This window comes from Saxophila tyrrhenica (genome assembly GCF_035928015.1).
Source record: "Saxophila tyrrhenica strain CCFEE 5935 chromosome Unknown scaffold_16, whole genome shotgun sequence".
Lineage (NCBI taxonomy): Eukaryota > Fungi > Ascomycota > Dothideomycetes > Mycosphaerellales > Extremaceae > Saxophila > Saxophila tyrrhenica.
In genome coordinates, this window is record NW_027041748.1 from 357,589 (window position 1) to 375,048 (window position 17,460).

Here is a 17,460-nt window from a genome sequence, read left to right on the forward strand (position 1 = left end):
GCTGTTGGATACGACGTGCACCCTCGGGGTACCGCCAGGTACACAAAGGCTGTTGGCGCGCATGTCAGGGTACGTCCAGGAGCTTCTTCTATCAGTATACAAAAGCGTTTCATGTGCTGTTCCTGCTATTTCGGGAAACCGACCTACTGAGCGACCTCACGGCCTACTTTCTGGCCATGACATGACCGTTGTGTCAACCATCAACTGACAGCAGCGTGGAACCAGCGTGCCGCAACATGTCATCTAGCGGAGGCCTTTCCCTGCGACAGTCAAGGTCGTCCGCTTCCAAGAACTCGACTGGCGCAAGACATACACCACCGCCGACAACATTAACACCCGAAAACCTCGAGGCGCAATTCGAGCCATGCGCCGCGACAGCCTCGTTCCTGTTGTACGCGCAACAGAAGACTGTGCTTGTCCTCCACCACGACACCCTTGCGATCGAGCGACGATTCCATGGCCATGCCGAGGCTGTCCAGTGGATATCGGTGGACAATGCGAGCGAAAGAGGATCGGGTCGGCTGGCGGTCAGCAGTGATGCTGGCAAAACAACGATTGTCTGGGATATTCTGACGGGAGGAGAAATCGCGCGGTTCAGTTCGTACGAGCATATGCTGGTTGCGAATTTTATGCGCAATGGCAATATCGCTTTCGGAAACGAGAAGGGCAACATCGTGCTGTTCGAGCCTTCCACATCAGAGCACATATCTGCGCGGACGATCTACGACCCGATCACGGCCATCGCACCATCGGCAGACTGCAGAACATTTGCGATTGGGTATATGAACGGCTCCATACTTATCGCGACCCTACAACCATCCTTCACAATATTGCACACCCTGACGACGACGAGAGCGCCATCGCGAATCACCGGCCTCTCCTGGCACGGTTCATCTTCAAAGCAGAAAACCGACATGCTTGCGACTCAGACCCAGGATGGTGATCTGCGGGTTTGGAGTGTACCGAAGGCGCCGCATAGCGAACAGCCCAACATCATCAGAGTTCTGCAACGTGCGGATGTCCCATCGTCTGGACCGTGCTGGTTTGCATGGTCTAAGAGTGGGCGCATCGTTCAATATGCTGAAGGGTAGGTATTCCCTATTCCAAAGCGCATGGGTCTAGCTAACGATATACTTGCAGCGAAACACGAGCATGGGATGTACGGACGAAGAAGGTTTCATGGGATCTCATCCCAACCGGTAACGACGTGATAGGAATGGCGAACTTCGGCCCATCCGCGACCCTGTTCACCCTGAGCCGAAGTCACTTTGTACAGCAGTACGACATCCAGCCCAACCAAGTTGCGATGCAGGTGGCCAGCGTGCAGCATGTACCTGCCAACACACCGCCGACGCCTCCGACTACTCTCGAAGAGCAGAAGAATCCATATGCTCGGTCAGAGTCGTCGACATCGGATGCTCCAGTGTTACCTACCTTTACGGATACTGGAGAGAGCAGCGCAGATGAGGCTGCTTACATGTCGCCCATCCAGAAAATTGCTCATGAGATGGATACACTTGACGCGCTTCAGTCCGAGATCCGCGATAAGGTGATGCCGCTCAGTCCGACCTCAAGTCGCGCCTCATCATCAAGCTCAAGGTCTTCGGGGGCGCGGCGGCGCGGTCGGAAGTATCTTTACGACAGACCGGACTCATCCCGCGCTTCGACCAACTCCAGCTACGAGCCCACAGAGTTTTCTTCGGGAACAGCTTCAGCTCGCCAAGGACACGAGAGCATATCGATCCGCTCGGTTTCTTCTTTCGCTTCGGCCTCGAACTCCAGATATCGACCCACAACCTTGCGAAAGGAAATCATGAGAAGTCCACAAGACGCGCAAGGAACAGCGGCGATGGATCTCTTCCCACACACTCGAGCAAAACTACGAGAAGTGGCATTCCGGACACCACACTATGGCAATGCCGCGCGTACCCCAGATCTCCTGCAGCGCGAGATGCTGAGCGTGGTCTTTGGCTGGAACGACACTTCAGAGGCCCTGGTTCGCGCTGAGATGGAACATCACAGACCAGGCTCTGCCAGTGGCGTGCTGCTCTCAAAATGGCTGGGCGACATCGGCGCAGACAGCATGGCTTCAATGGTAGGCTCGGAGTCGATGACTTCGTCCGACTGGATGTTGCTGGCTCTGAGCTCGATTGGAGGCGACTCACAGAAGAAGGTCGGCGAGGCCTTCGTCCAGCGACTACTGGAGAAGGGCGATGTGCACCCTGCAGTGGCCATTCTACTCGGGCTCGGCGAGCACAACGACGCGATTGAAGTCTACGTCTCGCAGCACTACTGGCTCGAGGCTGTGCTGTTGACCTGTCTGACTTGCGCAGCAGACTGGGGCCGTATATCTTACTTGATCCGCAAGTGGGGTGAGGCTGCCGTTCAGCAAGGTCAGGCAGAGCTGGCTGTGAGGTGTTTCTCCTGCACGAGCATTGAGACCTCTGAGCCTTGGTTCTCCCCACGAGCGCAGGACGCGGTCTACGCTGCTCAGCACGAACGGTTCACTCAGCCTCCAAGCGCTGGAGGCATGACAAGTCCCCCGAACTCTCCACCGTCGAGGTCTGCGTCCGGGCGGCTGACAGTGAAGAATGCTTCTCTGAAGCTTATGACGACGTTTGGCGAAAAAGGTGTGCCGGTAGGGGTGGACCCACGAACTCCACTTAACGCTGCCGGAATCACCCCCATTGCTCAATCTGCCATGCCATCTGCCCTTTCACCAGGCGGCATCGATCCTTGGCAGCAGCGATCGCGTATGATGCGGGACCCTTCTTCTGCCAGGACCGCAACGCCCGGCGGCTTCAGCAGAAGGAAACGGCTGCCGTCACGAACCGACATCGAGCGCGCTAAGCAAGAGGCAGCGAACCTGACAACTCCCATCACCGCCGCTCGCGACTTTGCCGGACCTGCTGCTCCAGCGCATAGCAGGAGGACCTCTTCTGTCAGTAGTAATCAAGAACCATCGACAACGCTCAGAACGACGAGCCAGGTCGACCGACTAGCACCGGATACAGCCCTTCGAGACGACTCTCACCTTCCTTCTCCCGCCCAAGGAGTCTTTACCCGTTTGAAGGACTCTCACGCCCGGCATGGTTCTGATGACAGGAAGCCCGAAGGCTTGGCCGTCCAGGTCATGGATACACGCTACTCTGAGGCGCTTTCACCTGGCCCAGGAACCGGCGGTAGTCGAGGAGGCGCATTGACTCCTCCACTCACAGATGGTTCACGGAGCACTTCGGGCCGCGCGGTCAACAACTACATCAGCAGCGTTGATGAGGCGCGAGAGCAGGCCCGTGAGAGGCGAGCACAAAGCAGACGCCGTGGTGAGAGCCGCAAGCGGGACGGCAGCAGTACTGGAAGAGGCACCAGCCGTGGCCGGGAGCCTTCGGAGACACGTTCACACCGCGATGTGCGCTACATCAAGCCAGCAAAGCGTTCGCCATCCTCTCCAGTCCCAATGTCGCCGGAAGAAATTGCTCAAGCTACCCAGGCTTCCAAGGTCGAGCCAGCAACCACGGACGACGAGAGCTTTTACAAGATGGCCTCTCCGGTGGACTCGCATAAGAGCATGCGTTCGGCGAGATCAGAGCCGAAGCCTGAACGACGCAGGCCATCACTTGCTAATACCGGTGAAATTGCTCCCCCGACGCCAGTGACCCGTGCACGCAGCCGGGGTCCAAGCCGACAGCCGAGTCCTGACAGCACACGCATGAGGACAGACAGCCTCCGGGGCCGCCGAGAGGAACGTACTGTTGGATCTTCGGCTCGCTCACCCTCTTCTCCACTGCCCATGGCATCCGAATCGCAAGGCATGAATGAAACAGACGATACCAACAGCGACGGCCGGCGCATTCGTCTCAGGGCTGGCAGCCAAGCAGACGATGCTCAATCACGAAGAGGTGAGAGCCGTAGCAGACGGGAGAGATCATCCAGTCGCAAGCAAACTATCGGTGACGAGAGCAATTTGAGCTTGGCGGTATCCCAGCTTAGCAAGAGCAGCGTGACCAATGCTTCGCAGGTCTCGTCGGCTTCTGAGAGCAACCCTCTCAAGCCTCGAGGCTTCAGCAGGAAGGAGTTGGCGGCTAGGGAGTTGGAGGAGCGTCGCCTGTCCCTGGCTCGACGACCTTCGGCACCAAGCATCCCTATGCCTGGTGAAGTTCAATTTGGAGTTGTGAGGCCTGGCCTGGGCCCACGGTCGCATACCGAGCTCAGCAACAGCCCGACATCCTTCACGCCGCCATACTCCCGGTCTCAAACAGTCGATCCTGACGCCATGGCCAAGTACGGACGGACTTCTGGCACCTCGACCATGACTGCTCCTATTGGACTGCCGGCAACTCCAAGAGCGATGCGACACCCACGATACATGGGATCTGAGAGCAACAAAGGTGACTTCACCCCTCCCGTGCCGGAGATTCCTGACAACGCCAGCCAGCTGTCATCTATCGGAAGCAACCTGAGCCAGATGACCAGCTCGAATGTCGAATCAAACCTTACCTCCAACTTGACGTCCAACCTGACTGCGAATACAAGCTACCTGGGATCCAACTACAGCCACGTGACGTCAAACTCGAGCAACGTTACTTCCAACCTGAGCCAATTGGCGTCATCAGAGGTTGACGATGGTGTCGGCGCATTGTTGCCCTCTACCGTCTTTGGGCAGAAGGGCCCACAGGCACCCTCGCGCTCCGCTTCGGCGCCGCCGGAGAAGATGTCTGGCATTCATCATGCATACAAGCCAAGCCTGCCACAGTCCAGTCGCCGACTATCACACGTACGCAAGATATCTCCGCCAGACGCATCACAAGCCGTCAAGGCATCGAGTGGCGCGGTGTCGAGTATCGACGAGACTCTTGCCGGAGGTGGCGACCAGCAGATCATCATCATTGCTGAGCCGGAAGACCCTCCTGTACTGCCGGAGCTGCAACATCTCAGCGGCCCGCCACCTCCACCACCGCCGCCGACCATGTACAGCCATCCCAGCCCTCCACGTGGCTCCGGCGTCATCAGCATCGCCATGGACGACAACATGCCCACCTCCGCCGTCGATGTCCCGAACACCCTCCCTTCGACGACGTACCCGCAGCCAATGGAGCGCGCAACGACAGCATCACCATCAACACACCGCCGCGGACGAGGGTCGGTCAGCGAGACGTTCGGCTCGCGCTTCCGCGGTTTTGGAGACAGGATGCGAAGCACATCCCGCAACGGAGCAAAGTCACCGCAAGAGTACAAGCCTCCGCCGTACGAGACTGTGCTTCCGCCCTTCCCATACCAACATCAGCGCGGCGAGAGCGTCGGTCGTGCCAAGAGTCCTTACGAGCAAGCCATGGCCGCCCAGAACAACAGCACACAAGACCAGATCCCTCCGCCGCCGCCGCCGCCACCTCCAGCACCTCCCGCGTCAGGGATGGAAGGCAGGATCAGCGAAACCTCTATCCCGCCCTCGATGCTGCCGAGAAGCCACAGCGCCGCCGGCGGATACCGCAACCCAAAGGAGATCAGAGCGAACATGCCGCCCTCTACTATGCAACAAGGTGCTCAGGGTGGCTTCCTCTGAGAAATCGAGCACGCATCATTTCATTATCTAAGCGAGCATCTGGTTATGACGTTTACGATACCCCCATTGCATTTTCACTTCATCATCAGCATTTTTATACCACCATTTTAGCAGCCGATCGTTAGCGAGCATTTGTTTTGGTTGGAGGAATGGGGCAGCATTGAGCGCGGCACGGTCGTTTCGGGAACATATACAGTGAACATTTTCGGTTCTCACTCGCTTGTAGCGGAAAGGAAGAGGATGGCCTCGCGGCTGGAGGGGCTGCGGGATGTGGGTTGACGGCTGATGAGGTTGTATTAGAGATGTATCAATATTGAATGAGAGTATGTGCATCTTGCCAACGCATGTGTTCCCACTGATAGAACGCCTGAACTCCCTCCTTCAGATTCCATTCCCCACTATCCGAGTACCTCTAACACTCCTAATTCATCGAAATCCTAACCAAGATACAGCGCATGTCTTTTTAAACCACCAGGCGGCTCGGAGGACAGGTCCTAATTCGATCTGCATCTACCAAACGCGGTCGGGATCACATCGATGGCGATCTCGAGACCAGTGTCACCCTTGATCTTGAAATTGCCACTAATGCCAGAAGAATGGTATCAGTATCTGGATGTCAGGCAGCAAGATATACTCGACGGGAGTGCCCTACCCATTGCTTGTGCCATCCTCCGAACACTGACTGATAATGTCGCGGATCGCGAAATCCACATCGCTCGCCGCCACATGCGTGTTGTCAAAGAAGAAGCCGTTGACTACGCACAAAGTTGCGGTCCCGGCCGTGGCTGAGCCGACTTGCTGAGCCTTGACCTCGAGTGGGAAGGTGAAGACAGTGCCAGCCGTGATATCGTCGGCTATGGCAAGTCCGTCCGTCGAAGTGAATGGCGCGACGCCTTCTGAACCGAGGAAGCAATCGGCAGCAAAGGCGGAGCCGGCGAAGAGGGTTGCGGCTAGCAGGAGGGCCTGAGAGGACGTCGGCAGTTGCATGGTATCGTGAGAGGGTACTGGGAAGGGAGGCGGCTGTAAGGTATCGTGTACGAGTCTGTCGGTGGTTGTTGATGTCTGTTGTGGCTGTTGGAGTCTCGTGAAGCTACCTCCTTCGAGGAGAACGCAGACTTATATACTGGACGAGACGAGCCATGGCAGGGCAGTAGCTTAGCCTTGGCCGCCGTCTCCAAAAGTCCCAGTGCTGAAGCTGAATAAGACTGGCTATGTAGAGAACTCGAAGATCCCTGGTAGAATGCTCAAATTTAGACATTGGTGTATGTGGTTGCTCAGTCACGAAGGAGGAGGTGTAGCCCGGCTGGACCCTGGCGAGCCATAGGGCGAACTTCAGCCCTATGCGGACAGGATGCGGCCGACGGACAAGCAGTATCACTAATCAGTTGCAAAGCGGTCGGCTGATTGCAAGTATGCCTGGATGTCTCCGAGCGATAGGAATTGCGAAGATGCATCGGCTGTACGTTGTGAGACGGTTTTTGAATAAAGGCGATGCCCGTTGGTACGCTCATGGCGTTATTCAAGACATCTGAATCAATAGATTTTCTTGAACTCCTTCGAGACTATTCTTTTGCTGACCCTGTCTCTCGTTAGTTCCTTTGCTGAAATAAGATGCTGCATTGACGGAAGGACTCATATGGTTTCTTTTGCTTCATACAGCAAAGAAGTCACACAAGGTCAGTGCAAGAATCATAACTCACGCTCTGGTACCATGACTAGGTCCTTCCTTGACTTCGCCATTGTCCGATCATACTCACTAGTAGTAGGGACTTCCCACGGAAAACGCGCTTTGCTGGACATCGAATCTTTTACCTGCCCGCCCAGCTGCAAGCTTCACCACCCCAGGCCTCCCCGGGCTACTCAAAGACCCCTCAGCGTCTGCACCGTCCCTCTACTCCCTCTTGCATCATCCCTCAGCAACCCACCCACAACCTCAAGCGGTAAACTTGGCACCGTTTCCACTGTGCCCTCCTCCAACGTCGACGGCGTCACCTGCTCAGCTTCAGAAGTCAGGAAATAGTCTTGGATCTCATCGTGCTGTACCGAAAACAATTTCGTCCTCGTGATGCCGTCGCTCCTGACCGAACTGGCTGACTTTTTCCGTCCGCCGACTTGCTCGGGGTCTGGGACGTACTCTGCTGTGACGGAGTACGTTGCTTGAGTCTGGTAGGTTTTGACCGGCCAGGCTTCAACTCGCTTGCGGTGGCCAGCTGGGCCGGGAGTCATGACATCCGGGTCGTGGCTCGCAGAGCGGTGAAGAAGTTTTGGCCTGGCCGGAAACTCGAGGCTGGTAGATCGAGTGAGCGTGGTGGTCCGGGAACGAGCTGTCGCGGGCAGCGGGAGAAGTGGGCTCGGAAGAGGTGTACGGCGAGGTGCGTGCGATTCTTTGCGCACATCCGGGTGAGGCTGAAGGCCGCCGCTCTCGAAGGCGACTAGCCAGGGCTTGATGCACGGGACTGTTGCGAGAATGACGCTGACGTGGAGGACGACCTGGGTGATGATCACCTAGGGAGAGAGGGTCAGCGAGCGTCCAACACATTCTGAAGTGTTGCCCATACCACGCGGATGCGGGAGTAGCTCCAATCCTGGCTGTGGAGGGTCTGGCGGATATAGCGAAGGCGAGTGAGGCCGGGCGGGATGACGCTATAAACGTATCAGCGTGAGGACGATCATATTCGGAGGCGGTGGAGAGCAACAGGAGTCTGATCGTGAATGCAGCCACTACTGCGACTTTCGCTTTCCATGGCATGCGGACGCCCCAAAGTAGTTTGACGGCCGCAAGAACATTGGCGACTTCGAGGAGCGTTTTGGTGATGGTGACAGCAATCCAAACGTGATACTGTCTTGATTAGTCCTGCGTCCCAGACGCCTCATTGCTAGAAAACGGTAGTTTTTAGAACGTACGATGTTCGTGCATCGACTCCTGGGACTAGTGATCCATGGCCGCGGCAGGTCACACTCTAGCGCAAGCACCGGCATGCAGATCACAGCCCATAGAGTTGTCAGGCCAGCAATGATGTAGGCGAAGCGGGCTTGCTCAGTTTGCTTCGAGACTCTTGCGATGAGAAAGCACACTGAAAGCATAGAGAAGGCGAGGGTGCCGATGTAAATCTGATTGTTTGACCATGCCAGTAGTCGTTGTAGGTTGACCGTAGAAGGCTTCAGAGTATCGAGTCGATGTCCGAGACCATGTCGTGTGGCAACAATCGTAAGGCAGGAGTGTGCAAGCGCGAGGCATGTCGAGAGAGAGCAGAAGAAGTTATCCCAACTGAGCGGCCCGTGGATCCTGGTTCTGATGAACATGCGAATGCACTACGTCTGCAGTGTCCAGATCATGCCGGTCACTGCGACGATGACGACGTAGGCGGCCCCCAGTGGCAGATGGTATGCAGGCATGAGAGTAGCGCAAGAGTAGTAATTTGAATAGAAGGTGCTTCAGGAAAGGAAGGGAACAGCAGGTTTCAAGAGCATGAGAACGTGTGGTAGATATGGTATGAGTGCATAGAGTCCAGAGCGCACAACTGAGGGTGACCTACATCGTGTATAAGAGGAGAGGTCGCGCGGACACGTCGAGTCGGCGTCGGTATCCAGATCTCGGGATGCGACAGCGTCCGATGAGCTCCTGCCTCACGCTGGGGCGTACCTGGGGAGCGGCGGGCTTCAGGAAGCCACAACAATATCACGCCAGAACGTGCAACAGCATCTGTGCTTTGCACAAGGGTTGCAGGAACCGTGGCAAGAAGGTTAGTACGCGAGGAAAGATTTTAGCTTACCGTGTATCAGTTGCACGCTTTGCGAACACTTGTGCATTAGCCATATTGTTCATTTCGATCATATGTGAGAGAGACCAACCATGCATGAACACCTCAGATTCCACCGCTCGCCAGTACGCCATTGCCACTCCCTCACTGTTCGCCGTCCCCTTCATGCCGTGCAACATGTCATCGTAAGTCCTTCGTTAAGAGCTTCGCCATCGCCACCTCACAACGCCTTGCTCGTGTCGCTCCGCTTGCGCTGCACCTCTAGTACCGATACCTCGTCGAATAGTCCTTCGGGCTGACCACCAAACCCCTCCCCTTCTTCGCACCCTTGTAGATCGTCTCAATTATGTCGATCAGCTCCTGCTTATCCTCCAGCACCCAGTTGAGCTTGTTGTTGTTGCCGGTGCCGAAGTCGCACATCATGTGCTTGTTGCGGAAGAAGAACATGAGGGTGACGGTGTCGTAAAGCTCGTACATCTGCTTGAAGTCGGGTACCTGGTCGAGATCGCAGACGTAGATGACGGCGAAGTTCTTGACGCGGTCGGCGATTTTGTAGAGCACTTCGTCCTGGCGCATGCAGTCGGGGTCCCAGTCGCGGCCGAAGCGGATCACGACCAGGCGGTCTTCTTCCGACATGATGGCTTGGTCGACGTGCCAGCCGGTGACGAGATGGGGGATGACGACGGAGCCCATGTTGGTGGATGTTCGCTTTGTCGATGTGTGTGGTGTTTGGTGGTATTGTCGGTGTTGGGTGAGTGGCAAGCAGTGGTGAGTGGGTCGGAGGAAGAGAGATCGCAGACAGTGGTGAGCTTCAAGTTGTGCTGCCTCTTACATGACTCGCGTGGAAAAGCTTGTTTTTTGCGACATTCACTTTTCACGTGCTTCCTTCTATACCAACGTCGACTTCAAGCAGATCACACTCTCTTCCATACCACCACCCAGCATGCGGCTCACGACTGAACTGATCAACACCTCTCTCTCCTACCTCAACCCACTGAAAGAGCGCGAGCTTGACCTACGAGGTAAGCCACCACCACCACCCCATCTCCTCCTTCCCGAAAAGGACAGATACTACACTATCGAGCTAGTTGATTCATACGACATGTTCTAAGGTCACAAGATCCCCGCCATCGAGAACCTGGGCGTCGTCGCCCGCGACCATGAGTCCATCGACTTCACCGACAACGACATCCAAGTCCTCGGCAACTTCCCGCTATGTCCACGATTACAGACGCTGCTGCTCGCGCGCAATCGCGTAGGCAGTCTGCAGCCGAGTCTAGGGAAGAGCTTGCCGAGTCTGCATACGCTGGTGTTGACAGGGAACCAGTTCCAGGAGCTGGCGGATCTGGACCCGTTGCAGGGTTTCACAAAGTTGGTGCATCTGAGCTTGGTGGAGAATGCGGTGACGAGTAAGGAGGTGAGCATATCATATATCAGGAAAGGCTGAGGCACGTTGTTGACACGAGATGGTACAGAACTACCGCTACTACGTCCTCTGGCGCTGCCCGACCATCCGCTTCCTCGACTTCCAGAAGGTGAAAGACGCGGAGCGCGAGAAGGCCACCGAACTATTCGGCACCCACGACGCACCCACAGAGCTTGCGCGCAGCATCGTGGCCACGCGATCAAGACATGCTGGCGCTGGATTCACTGCTACGCCTAACGTCAACGGGGTGCAGAAGCCGAAGGTCAAGATCACAGACAAGGAGAAGAAGAGGTTCGAGGCTCTGGTCAGGAAAGCGAAGACGCTGAGCGAGGTGCAGAAGCTGGAGAAGGCGTTCGCGGAAGGGCGGCTACCATCTGGCGTCGCGGATGAGGACGTCATGGACGAAACATGAAATGTGGCGAGGCATCTAGTCTGATTGAGAGACCTTCTGGCGAGCATCGACTTGCTTTCAGTAACGCGACAGGGGAGCTCGATATCGTGGGAGAGCATGTCAGAAAGCTGCGCGCCGCATCAAAGAGGGCATGCGCCAACCGGAGGAGTTGTGCGCGCGCCAAAGAAGTTCATGCAAAGGTAGCAGATCATTATGAAATGACGATACGCAATGCACAAACTGATCACTCGGACAGGCTCAAGAGAATCTGTGTCGTCTCTGCGGAGGGCATGTGGCCGCCCGAGACTTGCTTTCTATGTGATACCCTTTGATATGCATACTCGCTGTTGTACACTCTTTATCACCCTCGTGTCTCCGGTGAGTACTCGTACACCAGTCCTTCTTCTCATATCGTGGCATCTCAATCCGTTCTATACTATTCTAACAAAGGAGATGCCACCGAGCTCCCGCGTCTCAGATCTTTACCCCAGTCCCAACAGCCTTCACCGCCCTCTCCCGCTCACTCTCACTACTCCCATAACTCTCCCCACTCATCTTCGGCCCGGGCAACGGACTCACGACCCTCGACCGACTCGGTTCCATCAGCGCCCGCATCTCATACTTGCTATCCTCCCTCCCCAACCCAAGCCCGTCCGCGCCTCCGAACCCGCCGCTCCCGAGCCCGCCCAGTCGATCCGTCAGCGAATTGCTCAGTTTTCTGGAATGCCGCTTGATGCCCTCCATCAGTCTGCTCTCACGGAGCCCGGGGCTGGGGATCGCAGGGCTGGGCCGGGGTGTGGTGAAGTCTTCGTAGGAGGGCAGGGTGTCGGTGGGGCTGGCGAAGTGGCCGGAGGGGGAGGAGCGGAGGGGTTGGAGGCCCGGGTAGAGTTTTTGGGCGTCTTGGCGGGCTTTTTCGCGGAGTGAGCGCTGTCTGTTTCGAGAAAGGAAGGGCGGTTAGCTGGCGTGATGATGATGAGGCAGAAAATAGAAGGGTTTGACGTTGGGAGTCGATAGGGACTTACTGCTCCTCATCCAACCCAGGCAAGCGGATCTCTTCTCGACGGAAGTTTGTGGGAGCGCTCTGCGAGATGACGACACTGGTCAGCTTTGCCCCTTCAACAAACATGTGAAGATCGAAGAGGTGGATAACGAACAATTTGCAACGCCGGCCGTTGTTCCTCTTCCTCGTCCCGGTCGCAGCAGGACAGGATGTGGCGAAACCAGTTGCCCATCTTCGTGCCGGCGGACTTCTTCTCCATGGCTGCAGGAGGTGGAGCGGAATCCAATGATTTGTTTTTCAGGAGATAGGCGGACGAAGAGGTGTTTTGAGGTCGAGTGTGTCTTGTCCGGCCTGACACAGGGATGAGACCGCCGGTGAGGTCAGTGGTCTGAGAAAGTCACCACGCGCTCGTCTTGACGCTGGGTTCTTGCTGGCGTGCTTTTTGATGTTGGAGGAGGATGTGGCAATGTCCAATGCTGAAACGAGTGACGAAAATACGAGCACAGAACACGTCTGAAGGAATGACAATAGCTGGCTAAAATCAGGCAGTAGAGCAGCAGAAACAGATCTCAGTAGTGGACACAGCACAACTCAGCTCATCCAAGAGCTTCAACTAACACAACATTGATGATGAGAGTCGAGTGAAGTCAAAGAAGACGAAAAGCGTGATATAGCAAGTCAAGCAGGAGAGAGATTACAGACCATCACGCCTTGCAACATTTGAGATTGGAGTCTCGCGTGGCAGCAGACGAGTCTTTGACAGCACAGCGCCTTGCGGCGGTTCGACCTTACCGTTGCGAGGCGCTGGGGCACATTCTTTGCACGATCCTGCTTTTTGGGGGTTTACTTCTTTGAGATTGATTTGATGGTGATCCCGCTGGGCTGGAATGTGTTGGGTGCTTGACTTCATATAACGATAAACGATTGACGAACCTCGCTTCTTTTGCACAATTGCGTTGCAGGGCTATGATGAACGACTCTTGCTATGGCTTCTGCGTGCGATCGAGCACAAATAACACATGTGCTCTTAGTCTTTTCGTGGCTGCGAGAGGAGAGGAGGTCTCAAATCTGCTCTGTTCGTGCAGGGCCCGTTTCGGCGACGCTGTGCTACATGCCTTGCGTCACTCCGCCAAATGCGCCTTGGGACGCGTTCGTCTCCTTTCGGCGACGTTTCAACCAGATTTTGAAACCGTGGCATCATGAGGGTGAGGAACGCAGCCAATCATACATCTATTCGTGTCGCGAAATGCCAGTCCGTACCTGGCTGCCGCAAAGATAGAAGCAGTGCCGGGTTCCAGAAAAAGCAGATCAGACTCCAACTTCTATTTCGCAGGGTAGTCTTTGACGTGGTAGCTCTTCAACCGCACGAACTGGTCGAAACCGAAGACGCTCAGCGTCTGCCCTTTCCCGCTGTCCTTCCATCCAGTCCACGCCAGATCCGGGCTTGGGTAGTCTGCGCGGTTGACGAAGACTGTGCCTGCCTCGACGTCCTCGGCCAGCTGCTGACCCTTCTGCACGTCCTTCGTCCAGATGGAGGCTGTGAGGCCGAACTGGCTGTCGTTCATGAACTTGACTGCTTCCGCATCTGAGGAGACGGATTGCACTGGGATGGTTGGGCCGAAAGTCTCATCGCGCATCACTTTCATGGTGTGGTTGCAGCCGGTCAAAAGGGTGGGCTTGACATAGTTGCCGTCTGCTGGTGGGGACTCGAAGCTGGAGTTGGAGGGCGTGGCGTCCTTTGCACCTTTCGAGACAGCATCGTCGATGTGGGACTGAACCCGTTCTTTTGCTGCCTTGCTGATGACTGGACCGACGTTGGTGGACTTCTCTCGCGGATCACCGAGCTTGTAGTTCGAGAGCACTTTCTGCACAGCTTTGATGAAGTTGTCGTGGATGTCTTGGTGAACGTAGACGCGCTCGAGGCTGCAACAGCTCTGTCCGGAGTTGAAGACAGCCCCGTCAACGATCTCGTCTGCTGCCCAGTCGACATCAACGTCGGGACGAACATAGGCTGGGTCGTTCCCGCCGAGCTCCAGGCCGACTTTGCAGTCGACTCGTCCTGCTGCGGCTTTCTGTACTGCTAGACCGCCCGCCACCGAGCCGGTGAAGCAGACGAGGTTGATCTCTGGTGACTGAACAACTTTTTCGATGGTGGAGAAGTCACCGCAATGGAAGTACTGGATGACACCCCTTGGGAGGCCAGCTTCGAGGAAGATCTCATTAACTCTCTCAACGATGGTCGGTGTTTGGGGTGAAGGCTTGAGGATGACGCTGTTGCCAGCAAGCAGGGCTGGGAAGAGGGAGTTGGCCAGTATGAGATATGGGTACTGCGTCGAGATGTAAGCACATAGTATGTCTTCATATACGTTTTCAGATACGTACGTTCCATGCGAACAGCACAAGCACTGGCCCAAGAGGAGCCTTCTTGATCCACCGCTTGAAGCCCTCCTGCGGCTCACCAGGAGTGTCTTTCAGCGCCTCGTCGCTGATCTTCAGCATGTACTCCCCTCGTAGGATAGCCGTTGCCACTTCCTTGGAGGCGTAGGAGATAGGCCTCCCCATCTGCTCCGTAAGCTCGGCGGCCAGGTCATCTTGCCTATCCGTGAGGATCGTGAGGGCGTTCTTGACCACCCTTTGCCTCTCCTCAAGGGGCGTCTTGCTCCATGCCTGGAAGGTTTGATGTGCCGTTTTGGGCAGCTGTGCAAGCTCTGCGTCGGATAGTCCTTGTCGCTCGACGACGGGCTTGTTGGTGGTGGGCGAGATGGTCGTGATCTTTTCAGGTGCCATATTGGTCGTTGTTGTTTGTAGTATCGATCACAAGTGTTGCATATGAAGTGTTTCTAGCATGTGACAGTCGCGACGCGCCGACCAAATTTTCGAAACCGCTCACGTCATGCGGCAGAAGCTTGGTTGGGAATGAACGCAGCTTGATGCGTCTGCCCATCCGACTGAGCCGCTGAGTTATCACTTACTCAAGCCTCTCTTGCCTTTCAACCTGGTGCGTGGTTCGCGGTAGCATCGACGACCTCTATGCGCAGGTAATCGGGTGCTTCAATGCGGTAGAAGCGACACAATGCCCCATCTCCCGCGAGCCCTCGCAGGGTTCGCTCGATCTCTACCGCGCCAGCTACCCAAGAGTAGACCCAATGGCACTGCAGCGACATCGATACGAAGCCAGCAGCGCTGCTTCACCTCTCGGCAACCTCAGGTCCTTCCGCGCGCACTGCGAAGGGGCATCCGACGAGCCGGCATCCAATGCCATCAGATACGCTTCAAGTCTGATGCAGAAGCACCAGTAGCGCCAACTACACCGATCCCCCCGAAATCGAGGTCAAGAATCTTACACTATGCCTACAAAGGCCTTGCGTCGCTGGGCTTGTTCATGGTCATATCAGGCGGTCTGGTCGTGGCCTTCTTCATCTACGACGCCAGCACCTACCAAGACGACCCCGAAACCTCCGATATCCCCGTCTCCGAATATGCTCTCAACCCTAGGCGTGGTGGACCGAAGAACCTGCCGATAGTGGATTACTTCATCGACGACGATGACACCGACGACATGAAGACGCAAAAGCACAAGCCGAAGTTGGTCATTCTGGGGACGGGATGGGGCAGCGTGGCATTGCTGAAGCAGTTGGATCCGGGCGACTATCATGTGACGGTTGTGAGCCCGAGCAATCACTTCTTGTTCACACCCATGCTGCCTTCGGCGACGGTGGGGACTCTGGAACTCAGGTCGCTGGTGGAGCCAGTTCGTAAGATCGTTAAGAGGGTCAAGGGTCACTTTTTGAAGGCATTGGCTGTGGATGTCGACTTCAGTGAGAAGCTGCTTGAGATTTCGTCGACCGCCGCAAATGGGAAGGAGGAGCGATTCTACCTACCTTACGACAAGCTGGTGGTGGGAGTCGGCAGTGTCACCAACCCTCACGGCGTAAAAGGCCTGGAACACTGCCATTTCCTCAAAGACATCAGCGATGCGCGCTTGATCCGAAACCAGGTCATTCGAAATCTGGAAATTGCTTGCCTACCTACCACTCCGGACGAGGAGCGAAGAAGACTTCTGTCCTTCGTCGTTTCCGGTGGCGGACCTACTGGAGTCGAGTTTGCGGCCGAGCTGTACGACATGCTAAACGAAGACCTTTGCAAGTTCTATCCACGAGTACTTCGCAACGAAATCTCGGTGCACGTCATCCAGTCGCGCAGTCACATTCTCAACACCTACGATGAAGCGCTGTCCAAATTCGCCGAAGCCCGCTTTGCCCACGACAACGTCGACATTCAGACCAACGCCCGAGTCAAGGAAGTCCAAGCCGACCGCATCATCTACACCCAGAAGGACGACGAGGGCAAATTGATCACGAAAGAGCTCTCACATGGCTTCTGCCTTTGGTCCACCGGTGTCAGCCAGAACGAGTTCTGCCAGACCCTCGCTGCCAAGATCGACTCCCAGAACAACCGCCACGCCCTCGAGACAGACACTCATCTTCGCCTTGTCGGAGCGCCGATGGGCGACGTGTACGTCATCGGCGATGCCAGCACCGTGCAAAACAACGTCAGCGACCACATCATCTCCTTCCTCCGCACGCTCGCGTGGGAGAAAGGCAAGGACCCTACCAACATGAAGATCTCCTACCCGGACTGGCGTCACGTCGCGAAACGCGTCAAGTCGCGCTTCCCACAAGCCTCTGACCATCTAAGACGTCTCGACAAGCTGTTTGAGCAGTACGACAAGGACAAGAGCGGCTCCCTCGACTTTGGCGAACTCTCCGAATTACTTCGCCAAATCGACAGCAAGCTCACCTCCCTCCCCGCCACCGCTCAACGCGCGAATCAGCAAGGCGAGTACCTGGCTCGAAAGTTCAACAAGCTCGCGCACGCTTCGCCCGGACTGGCGATGAACAGCATCAACGATGGCGATATTGACGAAGCTGTTTACAAGGCGTTTGAGTACAAGCATCTGGGCTCACTGGCGTACATTGGCAATGCGGCCATCTTCGATATCAACGGGATGAACTTTGGCGGTGGACTGCTGGCGGTGTACTTGTGGCGTAGTATCTACTTTGCACAGAGCGTGAGTCTGCGGACGAGGTGTTTGCTTGCGATGGATTGGAGTAAGAGGGCGTTGTTTGGGAGAGGTGAGTCCTATATCCCGCTTCATCTGGTTGATGGCCGTATGCTGACTGCGTGTGATAGACATGATGAACTACTAGCGAGGGCAGACAGACACCTTAGCATTCTTCAGACCTGTACAAAATTCGCAATGTCATTCAAAGTATCCGACCTGCATACCTACCCTCGCGAGGTGCTCTCAGGTTCCATCAT

At 56.0% G+C, this 17,460-nt stretch overlaps 8 protein-coding genes across 8 annotated transcripts; 3 read left to right on the forward strand and 5 right to left on the reverse strand.

The window, feature by feature from the left end:
• Positions 1–236: 236 nt before the first annotated feature.
• Positions 237–5,560, forward strand: LTR77_009044 (uncharacterized protein; the record flags this gene model as incomplete). Its single annotated transcript, XM_064806273.1, has 2 exons — positions 237–1,087; positions 1,141–5,560. The coding sequence occupies 2 exons, from the start codon at positions 237–239 to the stop codon at positions 5,558–5,560; spliced, it is 5,271 nt and encodes a 1,756-aa protein (XP_064655599.1).
• A 494-nt stretch (positions 5,561–6,054) lies between these two features.
• Positions 6,055–6,547, reverse strand: LTR77_009045 (uncharacterized protein; the record flags this gene model as incomplete). The annotated part of the gene is made up of 2 exons (XM_064806274.1): positions 6,055–6,142; positions 6,213–6,547. The coding sequence occupies 2 exons, from the start codon at positions 6,545–6,547 to the stop codon at positions 6,055–6,057; spliced, it is 423 nt and encodes a 140-aa protein (XP_064655600.1).
• Positions 6,548–7,420: 873 nt separating this feature from the next.
• On the reverse strand, positions 7,421–8,863 carry LTR77_009046 (uncharacterized protein; the record flags this gene model as incomplete). Its single annotated transcript, XM_064806275.1, has 4 exons — positions 7,421–8,065; positions 8,119–8,203; positions 8,257–8,399; positions 8,465–8,863. 4 exons carry the CDS (start codon positions 8,861–8,863, stop codon positions 7,421–7,423), a joined length of 1,272 nt encoding a protein of 423 aa, XP_064655601.1.
• Positions 8,864–9,582: 719 nt separating this feature from the next.
• On the reverse strand, positions 9,583–10,014 carry TXNL4A (Thioredoxin-like 4A; the record flags this gene model as incomplete). The annotated part of the gene is made up of 1 exon (XM_064806276.1): positions 9,583–10,014. The coding sequence occupies one exon, from the start codon at positions 10,012–10,014 to the stop codon at positions 9,583–9,585; it is 432 nt and encodes a 143-aa protein (XP_064655602.1).
• A 250-nt stretch (positions 10,015–10,264) lies between these two features.
• Positions 10,265–11,159, forward strand: LEA1 (U2 snRNP complex subunit; the record flags this gene model as incomplete). Its single annotated transcript, XM_064806277.1, has 3 exons — positions 10,265–10,343; positions 10,434–10,738; positions 10,797–11,159. 3 exons carry the CDS (start codon positions 10,265–10,267, stop codon positions 11,157–11,159), a joined length of 747 nt encoding a protein of 248 aa, XP_064655603.1.
• A 453-nt stretch (positions 11,160–11,612) lies between these two features.
• Positions 11,613–12,264, reverse strand: LTR77_009049 (uncharacterized protein; the record flags this gene model as incomplete). Its single annotated transcript, XM_064806278.1, has 2 exons — positions 11,613–12,069; positions 12,161–12,264. 2 exons carry the CDS (start codon positions 12,262–12,264, stop codon positions 11,613–11,615), a joined length of 561 nt encoding a protein of 186 aa, XP_064655604.1.
• A 1,196-nt stretch (positions 12,265–13,460) lies between these two features.
• On the reverse strand, positions 13,461–14,925 carry LTR77_009050 (uncharacterized protein; the record flags this gene model as incomplete). Its single annotated transcript, XM_064806279.1, has 2 exons — positions 13,461–14,465; positions 14,521–14,925. 2 exons carry the CDS (start codon positions 14,923–14,925, stop codon positions 13,461–13,463), a joined length of 1,410 nt encoding a protein of 469 aa, XP_064655605.1.
• A 286-nt stretch (positions 14,926–15,211) lies between these two features.
• Positions 15,212–17,348, forward strand: LTR77_009051 (uncharacterized protein; the record flags this gene model as incomplete). Its single annotated transcript, XM_064806280.1, has 2 exons — positions 15,212–17,273; positions 17,332–17,348. The coding sequence occupies 2 exons, from the start codon at positions 15,212–15,214 to the stop codon at positions 17,346–17,348; spliced, it is 2,079 nt and encodes a 692-aa protein (XP_064655606.1).
• Positions 17,349–17,460: the final 112 nt, after the last annotated feature.